This window comes from Ogataea polymorpha (assembly GCF_001664045.1).
Source record: "Ogataea polymorpha strain NCYC 495 leu1.1 chromosome Unknown OGAPOscaffold_5, whole genome shotgun sequence".
Lineage (NCBI taxonomy): Eukaryota > Fungi > Ascomycota > Pichiomycetes > Pichiales > Pichiaceae > Ogataea > Ogataea polymorpha.
The window spans coordinates 1,064,684-1,077,565 of NW_017264702.1; the positions used below are offsets into that span (position 1 = coordinate 1,064,684).

The window sequence follows — 12,882 nt, forward strand, 5'->3', positions numbered from 1 at the left end:
TACGCCTGCGTCGATCGTCGATAAAAAAAATAAGCTTTGATTCTTACATTTCTCTTACACAAGGAACACTTACGCGTGCCGCCGTTTTCGGCTGCCGAAGTCCACCTCCCCTGGACCCTTGAAATACACGTCTCTGTAGTACTTGAGCTGGTTGATGCTCTCCAGAATGTCGCTCCGGGCAGTGTGCGCGCCCACCTTTTCTGGACTGAACTCGTTCACCTGCGGGTTGTGTCTTCTGCAAATCTCCATGACAGACGACACGTCGATAATCCGATACGTCAGATAATCTGTAATTTTCGGCATCTCCTTGCACAGAAACTGTCTGTCAACGTGCACGCTATTGCCAGCCAAAATTCCCACGCCCTTCGACATATACTTGCTGAGGTACTCCAGAAGTTGGTTTTCCACATCTTCAAGCGTGTTGGACGACTCGACCACTTTCTTCGTCAGCCCAGAGTCGCCGTGGTGCGTCCTGCACCACTCGTCCATCTGGTCCATGCGCTCTTGTGAATAATGAATCACGGCCTCAAACCCTTCGTTGTCGATGAGTCTGAGATGCTTGTCGGTGACCAGAGCGCAGATCTCGATAATGTGGTCGTTCAGAAGGTCCAAACCGGTCATTTCGCAGTCGATCCACACGATCGGGAGCAGGTGGTCGTACTTGCCGTTGATGGGCGTCAGCCCCTCGAGCTGGTCCTTTTCGACCTCCACCTTTGGTTTGAAAATGTCGCTGATCTTGAACATGCTGGGTTTTTTCCGCGGCAAATAGGTCCGAACAAAAGGTCTCACAACTGGCCGTGGAAAACAAGTCCGTAACATACAGATATCTGCTGAAAAATATTTCTTGCGCGGAAAAAGCTCTCTACTGTGCCAATCATAAATACTTGAAGCTATTTGCGCAGCATCAAACTCCCTTGCCCCAGTAAACCCATTGGTCGGGAAGCGGCTTTTCCTCCAGCTCGTCCCAGACCCGCCACTCGGCCATCTTGTGCAGCAGCTCGTACTCCTCGTTTGCCTGGATGATCAGCTCCTCCACCAGGCCGCATCCGATCTTCTGCTCGATCTGCTCCACCACGTCGTTTGCCTCCACAACGGCCAGCCTGCTCTTGGTCAGCGACTCGACACTCTTGCGGTAAACACTTTCCTCAGGGAACTTCTCCTTCAGCTTCGCCAGCGTCGAGTTGTAGAGCTTGATCAGAACGGGCCGTGGGTTGGGATGTTGATAAATGCCCGTCAGCCCAGTGGGGTTGCCTTTCCCAGAACGAATGAGCACCTCCTGTGCCTGTCTAAGCACTCTAAAATGTCTCATAATTTTGAGGGGTAAATTATTTGGCACAGTTAATTGCACACCTTATTATATTTATGTGCTCTCAGTTTTTTCCATCCGCCAAGACGCCTCGTTGATCCCCGTCGATGGCATCGAGTCCAGCTCGATCGCGTTGTTTTGCAGCGACAAGTTCAGCAGGTTGCTAAACGCGTTGGCAGATGTGTCCGGTATCTGTGCTGCACTGTCGGTGTACGGATGTGGAACGCTGGAGTCGGAAGTCTGGAGCAGGTACTGGTGGCCGTTTGACGGAGAGAACGCAGGCAGATCTTGCAATTGGCTGCTTGCGTTTCTGAGACTCAGCACACTCGCAAGGAACCGGCTCGACAAAATCGAGTGTGTGATTGGAGCCATGTACACGCTGGAGCCAATTATGTAATAATCGGAGATGGTCACCGTCTCGTTCTCAGAGAGTCTGTTTTGTTTGCGGATGATCCAGAAGTCCGGCTCGCGGACCATCGCAATCACAAACTCGACGCCTTTCATTTTGCGCAGGTCCTGCAGCAGCTGGTCGTATGGTTTGTTGTAGTAGTTTGTATCTGTGAACTGGTTTTGCATCTTGAGGACCTGGTTGTTGGACGTTCTGTCGAAAAATGGCGACTGCGAAAAATACTCCAGAACGTTGTCTGTGCGGAGACCAAACGTATTGACCCATTCGGGCGACCGCCATTGCAATTCATCGAGGTTTTCCAGAGACATGACACCGGTGCACTGAATATTTGGCAGAAAATTCAATCTGAAAAAAAAAAAACTCGAAAAATTCAATATTCAGCATGTTCCGGATAACATCGTTGATTTCTAGTAGATCCAATATTGTCTGGCGATACACGTGCTTTGGAACCTACGCTACGAAATCCATCAGACGCCCGACTCCAGAGCCAACGGAAAAGGTGCCCGACGTGAGCACCTTCCTCCAAAAAATTGGCCGTGGTGTGTCTGAATACACAGACACTTTTGAGAATGACTGGCAGAAATTTTGGGACCTGGGCTCTTCAGGGATGAAAAAACAGGGACTAGAGCCTCGTGCCAGAAAATATATTCTCGACTGGCAGGAAAGATATAGAAAGGGTGCCGAGTTGCACGAGATCCCAAGGGGCGAGAAACTCCACGGGGGAGAGCGCAAAAGAAGAATTTACCTTGCCGAGAAAAGGCTCAAGGAGGCTAGAGAGCTTGCTCAGCTGAAGAGACGGTTCAAGATCCAGAGCAATGAGGAAAGGAGAAAGAGAGAGAGGTTTGAGAGATTGCACCAGATGAATATGTAAATAGAACAGCAAGATAATCACACGAAATTTGAATGGTAGTCGTACTGGTGCTGAACAGACTGTGTACTCAACATAGGGCTGAATTGATACGCTCAATAACTCTGGCTCATTCTATAGGCCAGCCATGATAAATGGCAGCTCGACCTTGAGAAACACCATCCCTCACTTTTTTTATTCATTCAGATTCACGGTTCTCTCCTCCATAAGTATTTTGAATACGGCCACTTGATTTCCTACTGGGAGACCCGATACAAGTTATTCACTCCCAAATCATGTCAGGCAGACCTTTGGAGAATTTGCCGAAAGTGGCACCGTGCGTTTGCTGCCGATCAGGTCGTGCAATCTGATGACACAATCTCCCATTTCTGTTTCCGCAGTTGCCGAAACGAATTAAATGAGTTAGAACCGGTTGCAACCGTATTGCTACCGCCTCAGAGACTCGCAACTGAGTTCAGACCACCGCCGAGGCAGTCCAGGGAGCCGGGCTAACCGTCCCTTAGCCCTAGCTTGGCTCTTGGATTTTTACAATTATTCAGTATGAAGAAGCCCGTGATATCTCACTATTGTTTGCTACTGCAGGCTAGATTATGTACCAGATCATTGCAGAAAAAAAACTCCGTCCACATCGCTACATACATGGTCTGTAAGATGATACATGCATGCTGGACAACATGATATGATGCTTTGGATGTCGCTTATTCACCTGCCGTTGGCTGCGTTTTTGCAGCACTTCGACGCCATGCGATGGTAGCATGCACCTCGATGGCAGAAATGCAGCGACTTTTCACCCCCCGACAGGGCCAGACCAGAGTTCGTAAGTTTCACCGCCTAGTCTCGTGCTAGGCTTTGCATCTATCGACTCGCCATTTCTACGGCAACTAACGCGGGATACGAAACAAACTGTATACCAAAGCAAAAAATAATACGAAAAATACAAATTATAAGGTTGGGTGGACTACACCAACATTATATTTTATTCGTACTAGCAATAACTTCCTGTCCATGCAACACCAATGCGGCTCCTCTTCTCTTTGTCATGTGGTATCCTCACTTTGTTCTTTGGTTACCGTTGCGTCTATCTCTTGGGTCCCTGTCCCTTCCGTTTCTCTGCTGTCTCTTCTGCATAGGGCGCTGTCTGTTCGGGCCTCTGTTCTGCTCCTTGAATTTGTCAATGATGTCGTTGCTCATGCGCACATACTTGATCTGGTTTCCGCGCACATACACCTCGGGCACCTTTTCAAAACGTTTGCCGTGGAGGTCAACAGTGACGGCATCGTTAAGAGTCAGGTTCATCCAGGAGTCGCAGTTCTCTAGTAGGCCATTCACAGTCTCTCCAGACTTCAACTCCACCAAAATCGGCTGTGTTTTCACCGACGTGAGTAGATATAATGGCAGCATGTTGTTGAGCAAAATATTAAATTTACAATTTTATTTCCAGCCAGGGTCGTTCGCGACCGGATTTCTTCCCCATAGTGAATTATTTAAAAATTGAATTAACGTCAGCTCCCCATGCCGCCCTTAGACTCGTCTGCCAGCAGGTGCTACTGCGTGGAAATGCCAAACGCGCACGACGAGAACCCTGCAAACCGGCTAGACGTGCGGTCAGGGGCGTCGACAGACATCTATCGCTCCAGAATCCTAGTCTACAGCGGGTCGTTGCTGCCCTTGACATTGAAGGCAGGCTTTTCGCTGCAGGACGTGGAGTTGGAGTTCGAGGCGGCTGTGGCGCGCGAAACAGACGCGCACAGCGACTACAACGAGTATCTCTCGCCCGAAGTTTTCTCGCTCAATCTGCTAAACCGCAAGTGGATCCATTTGCATGCCAAAAATAAACTGGAAAAACCCAGACCCAGGATGTTCCATTCTATGATCGTGCACGACAACTACCTTTACGTATACGGCGGACTGTGTTTTGACCAGCACAACAAGCTCAAGACGCTCAATGACGTGTGGCGATTTGACCGGTTCGACAAATCGTGGAAATGTCTTCTTCCCGACGGCAACACCGTGGTCCTAAAGCGGTTTGACCACATGTCGATGTTCCTCCCCGAACTGCACATTGTGGGGAAGCCGACACACCACGGGATAAGCTTTTTTGGCGGATTATCCGACGAGAAACAGGAGCTTCTCGTGTCGCACATATACGATCTCGTTTCCGAGCAGTGGTTTCCGAATCTGGTGTACAGGGTGCAGGAGGATGAGGGCCGTGGCAAAATCAAGTATAACGCGCTGGACGGGCTGGAGGTGGAGGTGCCTGGCCTACGGGCCCTTGGGTTGCGAAGCTCTTTGAACTCTGCGATTCCGCTTCAGGCACTCAATTCGACGCAGCAGGTGCCGCCAATATATCTGTACCACAAACAGCAGGACCAGAAACATGAGCCGTTCATCACGTTTCCTATCGACGAATGCGTGGCGGGGACGGTGATGTCGCTGACGTCGACGAACTCTACCAAAGTGGTGCCATTCGAGCTGGACTACCCGACGCTGGGCTATTTTGGGGAAAACCTCATTGTCACAGGCTTCCAGCCCGGCGAGTACTCGATTTCTTTGTACATATTCAACAGGATTACCCGCACCTGGACGCGGTTGCAAATATCGTGCACCCATTCTGCGCGCTCGCACCGCTTTTTCAAAGGATTTGTGTGGAATTCGCACCACAAGGTTGTCTTTCTCGGAAACACCAAAGCCACAATGACGCTGCCCAGCGTGCAGTATTTTTCTCATTTTAGTGCCGTGTCGCTGCCGTTCACCAACACTTACGGCATAGAGATGGAAAAGGCCTTCAGCAACGCGCCAGAGACCGCTCCGCAGCACGTGCCGTCTTCGATACCGCTTGACAAGTCCGAAAACACAAGCTTTGCTGCCTACTCGCACTATGTGGCGCCGCAGATCATGACCAACTCGATCCGGTCCGTCTTTCCTCCGTACGCCGTGGCCCTGGGCAAGCACGCGTTTGAACGGTCCACGTCGATTTCCGACTTTGAGTTCATCTGCTCTGACGGCACGTCGATCCCGGTGCCGCTCAACCTGTGCCGCAAACGGTGGGGATGCCGTTTCGACAAGCTGCTTGCCGACGCGTACGCCAGGGCTTTTGCGGACCGCCACGCGTTGCCCGAACTTTCAGAGCCGAGCTCGCTCGCCAGCTCGCCGGCAGATACAGACTTGTCCGGATCGTTGAGGCTGTCCAAAACGCCCGAATCGCGTACCCCGTTGTTCAGACATCCGTTCCAGGAGTCTGGAAAATCGTCTCCATTGTCTGGCACGCCTCGATTTGGCTCTCTGCCGGCTTCCCGACGCAGTTCGCTGGCTGCCTCCAGAAGAGACTCTGGCGCCTCGCGACGGAACTCTCTGCTTGGGCATGAAAAGCTATCGATGTCTATGAAAAGCTCGAACCTGCGCCGGAGCTCTGGGATCTCGAGCTCGTCGTCGTCGTCAGCATTCTCCAATCCCAACAGAGACGTTTCCGAGACGTCCGATCACCTGCTGGGCTCGCCGCTAATACTTGACGAGCTGCCACCGCAGCCACCAATGCCAGAGCTGCCGCAGGACCTGAACGACTCCACGACGTCTTTTGATTTCCGTGCCCCCTCGTTTGGCCCCAAAGACGCCTCGTCAAGCGGCCTCACACAGGCTCTGTCTGCCCTGGAGGACGTGGACCCGCTTTCAAACACCCGTCTGTCGGAACGGCCAAGAAAGGAGAGCGTCGATTTCCCAGACGCGGCAGATGCCAAGATGGACGCGCGTTTCTTGCCCCGGACGCTGTGTCTGCCGTTTTCCAAGCCGACAGTGCGCGCATTCTCCGAGTTTCTGTACACGGGACAGCTGGGCAGCAACTGGAAAGTGGTGCCAACGTGCGTGGAACTGCTGATGATTGCCAATTTGTACGAGGTGCCGCTGTTGTACGACCTGATCTCAGAAGCACTGTTCGTAGTTATTGCGCGCAAAGAGGCCGCGTTGGTGGTGCAGGCCAAGAACTGCCACCCTGTCGTGGACGAGAGCACGGGGATCGCTGCGATCGACAAGTTCACCGAGCAGTTGGCCGCGCTAGACGACAATTTGATGGACCTGACGCTACTGAAACGCGCATCCAAAGCTATCGGCCGATACTCCAACTCTGGCAGTCTAGCGAGCTCCGAAATTCACTTCCGGGACTCGTTCCACACAGCCAGCAAAGTGCAGTCGCACGAAATGGCACCCGAGGACAGCCAGAGCAGCAGCGAATCGGTCAGAGAAACGTTCGGGCTGCTCAACGAGCAGCACTACAAAGACTTCCAATCAGACATGGAAGGACAGCCTACAGAGACCAAAGAGTGGCCGACGCTGAAAGGCCTCATGAACCCAGACGCGCCCGCATGCTCTGATCAGATCATCGACATCCTCGTGGAGTCCGGCACGCTGGCGAGCGATATCAAATTGATGCTGCGGGCCATCAACACGCGAGAAATGATCGCCCAACTGAAGGAACACAAACGCGACTCGCACGATCTCAAGGACCTATCGGAGAGTCTCAAAGCTGTGTCCACACAGGCGCCAAAACCGCACGCCGGGTCCACGAGCTCGCTGCCGGAGACCTCAGTGTACAAGTCGCAGAGTGAGAGCGAGCTGGCGTTGGCGGGAGCGGGCGGCACCGCGGAGCGCCCAAGAATCCCGCACGTGCTGACATTCACGAACCTGGAGCGCGCAATGACCAGCACGTCCGACGAGACGCCCTCGCCGCGCAGAAAACGCGGGTTTGGGCTGTTCAAGAAGAGCACTGCGAAATATTAATTAGCTAAATAAAATACGGTCTGAGGCGTGGTCTGAGGCGTAGCTCGGACAGAAGTTTGCGATGTGAGGTGATCAGGAAGACATCGACCCATTATATTATATAAGGGCGAAACCGCTAAAGATAACTGTATGTCGCTTGTTTCGTCGTTCAATTTCAGCTCGTTTGTGACCACCAGGACGCAGGACTATGTTGCGCTGATCCAATTCTACAAGTCGTTCGGGCTGTCTGTTGTGAAGACGTTCTCCAAGGACGCCAACACCGCAGGCACCGAACTGATTGGGGTTTCCAACGACTCCCGCAAGGAGTGCTGGTTCAGCTGCTTTCCTCCGGCCGATACGGCGGGTCACAGTGCGGGCGGGGCATATGGAAAAGGGACAATTATCAAGCTGAGATTAGTGAGCCATGACGTGCACAAGAATATTGAGCTTCCGGGAGAGCTCGTTTTTTACAGCGAGGATCCGTCCAAAGTGAGGGCCGTGTGCGAGGCCAACGGCTTCCGGGTCGAGCCGGGCAAGGGCCGTGTGGAGTTCTACGTTGTGGACCCGATTGGCAACCGATTGGGTTTCAGCAGGCAGCCAAATGAAGGGAAGAAAGATGGTGCTGCAGAAGTGGCCGCGCAAAAGCAGCAGCCAGAAACCGGCGTGGACAGCGTGCTGGCGGCCAAGAAACGGATCGCCGTGATGACCTCTGGTGGCGATGCGCCGGGCATGTGTGCTGTTGTGCGTGCTGTTGTGCGGGCCGGTATCTACTACGACTGCGAGGTGTACGGGTGTTACGAGGGTTACTCCGGGCTCGTGCAAGGCGGCGATTTGCTGCGCAAGATGGAGTGGGATGACGTTCGCGGGTGGCTGTCGTTGGGAGGCACACTGATCGGGACCGCGCGCTGCATGGAGTTCAAGGAGAGATGGGGCCGTTTGAAAGCGGCCAAAAACATGATTGTGCGCGGCATCGACGCTTTGGTGGTGTGTGGCGGAGACGGCTCCTTGACGGGCGCAGACCTATTCAGAAGCGAGTGGCCGTCGCTGGTGGACGAGCTCGTTGCCACTGGCGAGCTGAGCGCAGAGCAGACGGCGAAATACCGCCATCTGACGATCGTCGGGCTTGTTGGCTCGATCGACAACGACATGGCGTCGACGGACAACACGATCGGCGCATACTCGTCGCTGGAGCGGATCTGCGAGATGGTGGACTACATCGACTCGACCGCGTCGTCGCACTCGCGTGCGTTCGTCGTGGAAGTGATGGGTCGGCACTGCGGCTGGCTGGGGCTGATGGCGGGCATTTCGTGCGGTGCCGACGCGATATTCATCCCGGAACGGCCGCCGAGCGCGTCGGGCTGGCGCGAGGACCTCAAGAAGGTGTGTTTGCGGCACAGAGAAAAGGGCCGGCGCAAGACGACCGTGATCGTGGCCGAGGGGGCTCTGGACGACGAGCTGCAGCCCATCACGTCGCAGCAGGTCAAGGACTGTCTGGTTGAGATCGGTCTGGACACGAGGATCACCACGCTGGGCCATGTCCAACGCGGAGGCTCTGCAGTGGCCTTTGACCGGATGCTGGCCACGCTGCAGGGCGTGGACGCGGTGCGGGCGGTGCTGGAAAGCACTCCGGACACGCCGTCTCCAATGATTGGCATTCTGGACGGCAAGATTGTGCGGCAGCCGCTGATGGAGGCGGTGAAGCTAACGAAAAGCGTGGCAACGGCGATCGCGGCGAAAAAATTCGACGAGGCCATGGGACTGCGCGACTCGACCTTCAAAGAGAGCTACGCCAACTTCCTGGACATTTCGAAACACGACGACGGGTCGCAGGTGGTGGAGGAGTCGAAGCGGCTGAACATCGCCATAGTGCACGTCGGGGCTCCGACGGCCACGCTGAACCCTGCAACGCGTGCAGCCGCGCTTTATTGTCTGTCGAAGGGCCACACGCCTTATGGAATCCAGAACGGGTGGTCCGGGCTGGTTCGCCACGGGGCGGTGAGAAAACTGGACTGGCTGGACGTGGAGGAGTGGCACAACCTGGGCGGATCCGAGATCGGCACGAACAGAACGCTGCCGTCGACAGATATGGGCACGGTGGCTTACTACATGCAAAAATACGAAATACACGGGTTGATCATCATCGGCGGATTTGAGGCATTTCGCTCGCTGCACGAGCTCAAAGTTGCCAAGGAAAATTATCCCATCTTTAACATGCCGATGGTCTGCCTTCCTGCAACTGTCTCGAACAATGTGCCCGGTACCGAATATTCGTTAGGCTCTGATACATGCTTGAACACGCTTGTGAAATATTGCGATGCTGTGAAGCAGAGTGCGTCCGCGTCGCGAAGAAGAGTATTTGTTGTCGAAGTGCAAGGCGGAAATTCAGGATACGTTGCGTCGTACACGGGGCTTGTTACAGGTGCATTAGCGGTGTACACGCCAGAAGAGAAAATCAGCCTGCGCACGTTGCAGGAGGATCTGGAGCTGCTGTCTGAGAATTTCAAGAAGGACGAGGGCGACAACCGGTCGGGCAAGATGTTCATCCGCAACGAGAACGCGTCCGACACATACAGCACAAGCCTTATCGCCGAGATTATCAGGGAAAGTGGAGGCGGCAAGTTTGAGAGCCGCACGGCTATTCCGGGTCACGTGCAGCAGGGTAGAGTCCCTTCCGCTATGGACCGTTGTCTTGCTGCACGGTTTGCAATTAAGGCATGTCAGTACATTGAGGAAACGAACTTTGCCGCGCAGAGTGCGATAACCCGGCTGTGGAACGAAGGCTTTGGGTCGAACCTCACGTTCAAGGGCCACTCTGAGGCCGACCTCAAGTTTGTGTACAAGCATGGCAAGAAGCACCTGATTCTGAACGACAACGCAAAGGTGGTGGGGATCCACGGCACAAGCGTGATTTTCGAGGAGGTGGACGAGCTCTGGGAAAAGAACACCGATGTGGTGCTCAGAAAGGGCAAGGATATGCACTGGACGGACATGGTTACAGTAAACAACATTCTGAGTGGCAGGAGCGTGCTGCGGAAGACGCAGCACAATATTGTCTGATAGTGGATTAAATAGTGACAATAGAGAAAAAGCCGGTGGTATGAGCACCAGACTAAAAAACTGCAGCCGTTGGAAGGCAGTGTACATTTTTGCGCAGATTGCAACTGCGCTTAGCGAAGGGCGATGGCTGCTGGGTTATTACCAGAACATAATAGATTAATGGATCTTGCATCATCTGGGCAGAGAAAACGCCCTATTGGTCTACATGCTGCTGATCATGGCGTTATTTGTACAATCGCCATTGTATGCACTACACAAATAAAGAGAACAGTTTTTATATCGGCAAATTAGGTTGAAAAAGAAACGAAAAATAGAACAGGTCTAAAAAAAAGTTAAAACATACTTTTGTCGAAATACAAAGATTCCCGCCTATCCTCTGGATGTGCAAGTTGTATGGGTAGTGAAATATCTGTTCGTTTTTGCATCCTGCTGCCCTCACTTCTCTGAATCGGCCCGTTCTCTGCAATGTCTCAGAATTCCCACGGGCATCCTCCAATACTGCCGCCTTTTATGGCCCAGTCGGACAGGAAATCCTCGTCGGGCCAACACCAGGAGCCCACCCCGCCACCGAAGGTCTCCGCGTTTGTCCAGAAGCTGTATGCCATGCTCAATGATCCCCAGCTCTCCCATCTGATATGGTGGAGCCGGACGTACCAAAACGACTTTACCACGTTTGCGTTACTGCCCGGAGCAGAGTTTGCGAACGCCTTAACGGGCTATTTTAAGCACGGCAACGTTGCGTCCTTTGTGAGGCAGCTGCACATGTACGGCTTCCACAAAGTGTGCGACAACAACCCTCCTCTTGTTCCACCTTCCAGGCCGAACGAGGGCTTGTCTGAGGAGGAGCTGAAAAATATGCAGGTGTGGGAGTTCCGCCACTCCACGGGGAGATTCCGTAAGGGCGATGAAGGGTCGCTCTGTTACATCAAAAGACGCTCATCGGGCACTCAGAAGGCTACGTCCGAACAGGCAACAGAGTTTGTCGCAGCGCAGTATTATCCCCCCCACCAGCCGCATTATGACCATTTGTACCAGCCCGTGGAGTATCAGCCCACGGTATACATCCCGTACCACGATGTACCGCCGCCGCTCCCGCCCCATCAGCAAGTATCATACGAGTACAACAGTCACATAATCTTGCCTTCCATGCCGGACGTGGAAAACAAGTCCCGAAATGCGACTCTTAATACACACATCAGCGACAACACTGAGGTTTCGTTCCAGTCGTCCTCTCGAAACAGATATCCGTCGGTGTTTTTGGACCCTTTAGCCCCAGCGCCGCACATAGCACCACTCCCCCCGCAGAACCCTGTACCATTACAGTATTACCCCCATTCCGACCAGCAGTACCCTCCACTGCCAGCGCCGCCACATGTTGCGAACCAAAGACGAACGGGGTCATATCCCAAAATGTCTGCGCCCCTGATGCAGCACGAGATACGCCTGCCGCGGTCTATTCCTAACGAGTACTTCCCCCAGTCGCCGGCTCCACCGTCGCCGGCTCTGCCTCCCCATCGCTTTAACACCCCCGGCTCCAGACCCGCACCTTCGCAGCCACTCACCCCACGCAGGACTACGCCGCCCCCACAACCCCCTTCCCACCAGCGCATTATGCAAATGAGACCCTCTGTATACGATGTCCAGCACAACATAAACTCGGTCTCCTCCATTTCCACCGGGGGTTCCAATTCCATCTTTAGTAGGACCTCTGTGGGATCCTCCATCGTGGGGCCACCACCGTCTATGGTGCCGCTCATCACCGTTACAAACACACAAACTTCTAGTGGGGGTAGAAACTCCTCCATCTCGGACCTTCTCAACTCAGAGTCCCAGTCGCACCTCCAGTCCATCGAGCTTGCCACTCAGAAGGACACAAAGCGCTCGTTCGACTCCGATTCTGAGCCCGAGGAAGATTTGATGGCCAAAAAGAAACTCAAACTCAGTTCGCTTGTCCAGGACTAACTTGTACTATTTTTCTAGTGTATTAGATTATTCCAATTTGTTTTGAATGCGATATCAATACTCGATGCTAAAATGGCCGCTTACTAACCTTCTTGGTGGTGGTGCCACTTCTTTTCCGTCGCACCACCTCGTCCGAGTCCGAGTCATCCTCAGACCGTCCATCCTCTCCCGGAGCTGGCCTGGTGGCCTCCCGCCTCGTTTTCTCCACTTTGGCGCGGGCCTTGTCTCTGTTGGCATTTCGCAGCTTGTTCTGCAGCGCCTGCAGCGACCGCGACTGCGGTCGTTGCGGGTTCTTTGCTTTTTTCACCACCTTCCCTGACGTGAAATCGCCTATTCTAGCCGCATCTGAGGATAGATCAAGACCAGCTCCCGGCTTGATCACGGGCAAGTCCTCAAAAGCGCTCCTTTCCGGCGACCCACTGCTCTCGCCGCCCAGCCAGTCGGCTATTCGCATATTTGCCTGGCTTAGCTTCTGCTGAATTTCTGTTTGCAGAAGCTTCGACATGAGCTAAAAAAAATAATAAAAAAAAA

The 12,882-nt window shown here is 53.5% G+C and overlaps 8 protein-coding genes across 8 annotated transcripts; 4 read left to right on the plus strand and 4 right to left on the minus strand.

Annotated features, from left to right (window-relative positions):
* Positions 1-38: 38 nt before the first annotated feature.
* OGAPODRAFT_16988 (uncharacterized protein) lies at positions 39-1,317 on the minus strand. The gene has a single exon (XM_018354802.1). The coding sequence runs from the start codon at positions 742-744 to the stop codon at positions 70-72; it is 675 nt and encodes a 224-aa protein (XP_018210182.1). The 5' UTR covers positions 745-1,317; the 3' UTR covers positions 39-69.
* Positions 39-1,992, minus strand: OGAPODRAFT_77397 (uncharacterized protein). The gene is made up of 2 exons (XM_018356324.1): positions 1,395-1,992; positions 39-1,295 (listed from the first exon to the last, which is right to left on the minus strand). Exons 1-2 carry the CDS (start codon positions 1,880-1,882, stop codon positions 905-907), a joined length of 879 nt encoding a protein of 292 aa, XP_018210183.1. The 5' UTR covers positions 1,883-1,992; the 3' UTR covers positions 39-904.
* Positions 1,993-2,080: 88 nt separating this feature from the next.
* OGAPODRAFT_16989 (uncharacterized protein) lies at positions 2,081-2,776 on the plus strand. The gene has a single exon (XM_018354803.1). It carries the CDS (start codon positions 2,098-2,100, stop codon positions 2,584-2,586), a length of 489 nt encoding a protein of 162 aa, XP_018210184.1. The 5' UTR covers positions 2,081-2,097; the 3' UTR covers positions 2,587-2,776.
* Positions 2,777-3,714: 938 nt separating this feature from the next.
* On the minus strand, positions 3,715-3,984 carry OGAPODRAFT_38903 (uncharacterized protein; the record flags this gene model as incomplete). The annotated part of the gene is made up of 1 exon (XM_018355369.1): positions 3,715-3,984. A coding segment is annotated over one exon (270 nt), but the record flags the coding sequence as incomplete, so codon positions are not given.
* Positions 3,982-10,423, plus strand: OGAPODRAFT_77401 (uncharacterized protein). Its single transcript, XM_018356325.1, has one exon. It carries the CDS (start codon positions 4,096-4,098, stop codon positions 7,351-7,353), a length of 3,258 nt encoding a protein of 1,085 aa, XP_018210186.1. The 5' UTR covers positions 3,982-4,095; the 3' UTR covers positions 7,354-10,423.
* On the plus strand, positions 7,468-10,424 carry OGAPODRAFT_16992 (uncharacterized protein). The gene has a single exon (XM_018354804.1). The coding sequence runs from the start codon at positions 7,483-7,485 to the stop codon at positions 10,387-10,389; it is 2,907 nt and encodes a 968-aa protein (XP_018210187.1). The 5' UTR covers positions 7,468-7,482; the 3' UTR covers positions 10,390-10,424.
* Positions 10,425-10,755: 331 nt separating this feature from the next.
* Positions 10,756-12,645, plus strand: OGAPODRAFT_16993 (uncharacterized protein). Its single transcript, XM_018354805.1, has one exon. The coding sequence runs from the start codon at positions 10,855-10,857 to the stop codon at positions 12,349-12,351; it is 1,497 nt and encodes a 498-aa protein (XP_018210188.1). The 5' UTR covers positions 10,756-10,854; the 3' UTR covers positions 12,352-12,645.
* On the minus strand, positions 12,419-12,856 carry OGAPODRAFT_9482 (uncharacterized protein; the record flags this gene model as incomplete). The annotated part of the gene is made up of 1 exon (XM_018357626.1): positions 12,419-12,856. One exon carries the CDS (start codon positions 12,854-12,856, stop codon positions 12,419-12,421), a length of 438 nt encoding a protein of 145 aa, XP_018210189.1.
* Between the last annotated feature and the right edge of the window lie 26 nt (positions 12,857-12,882).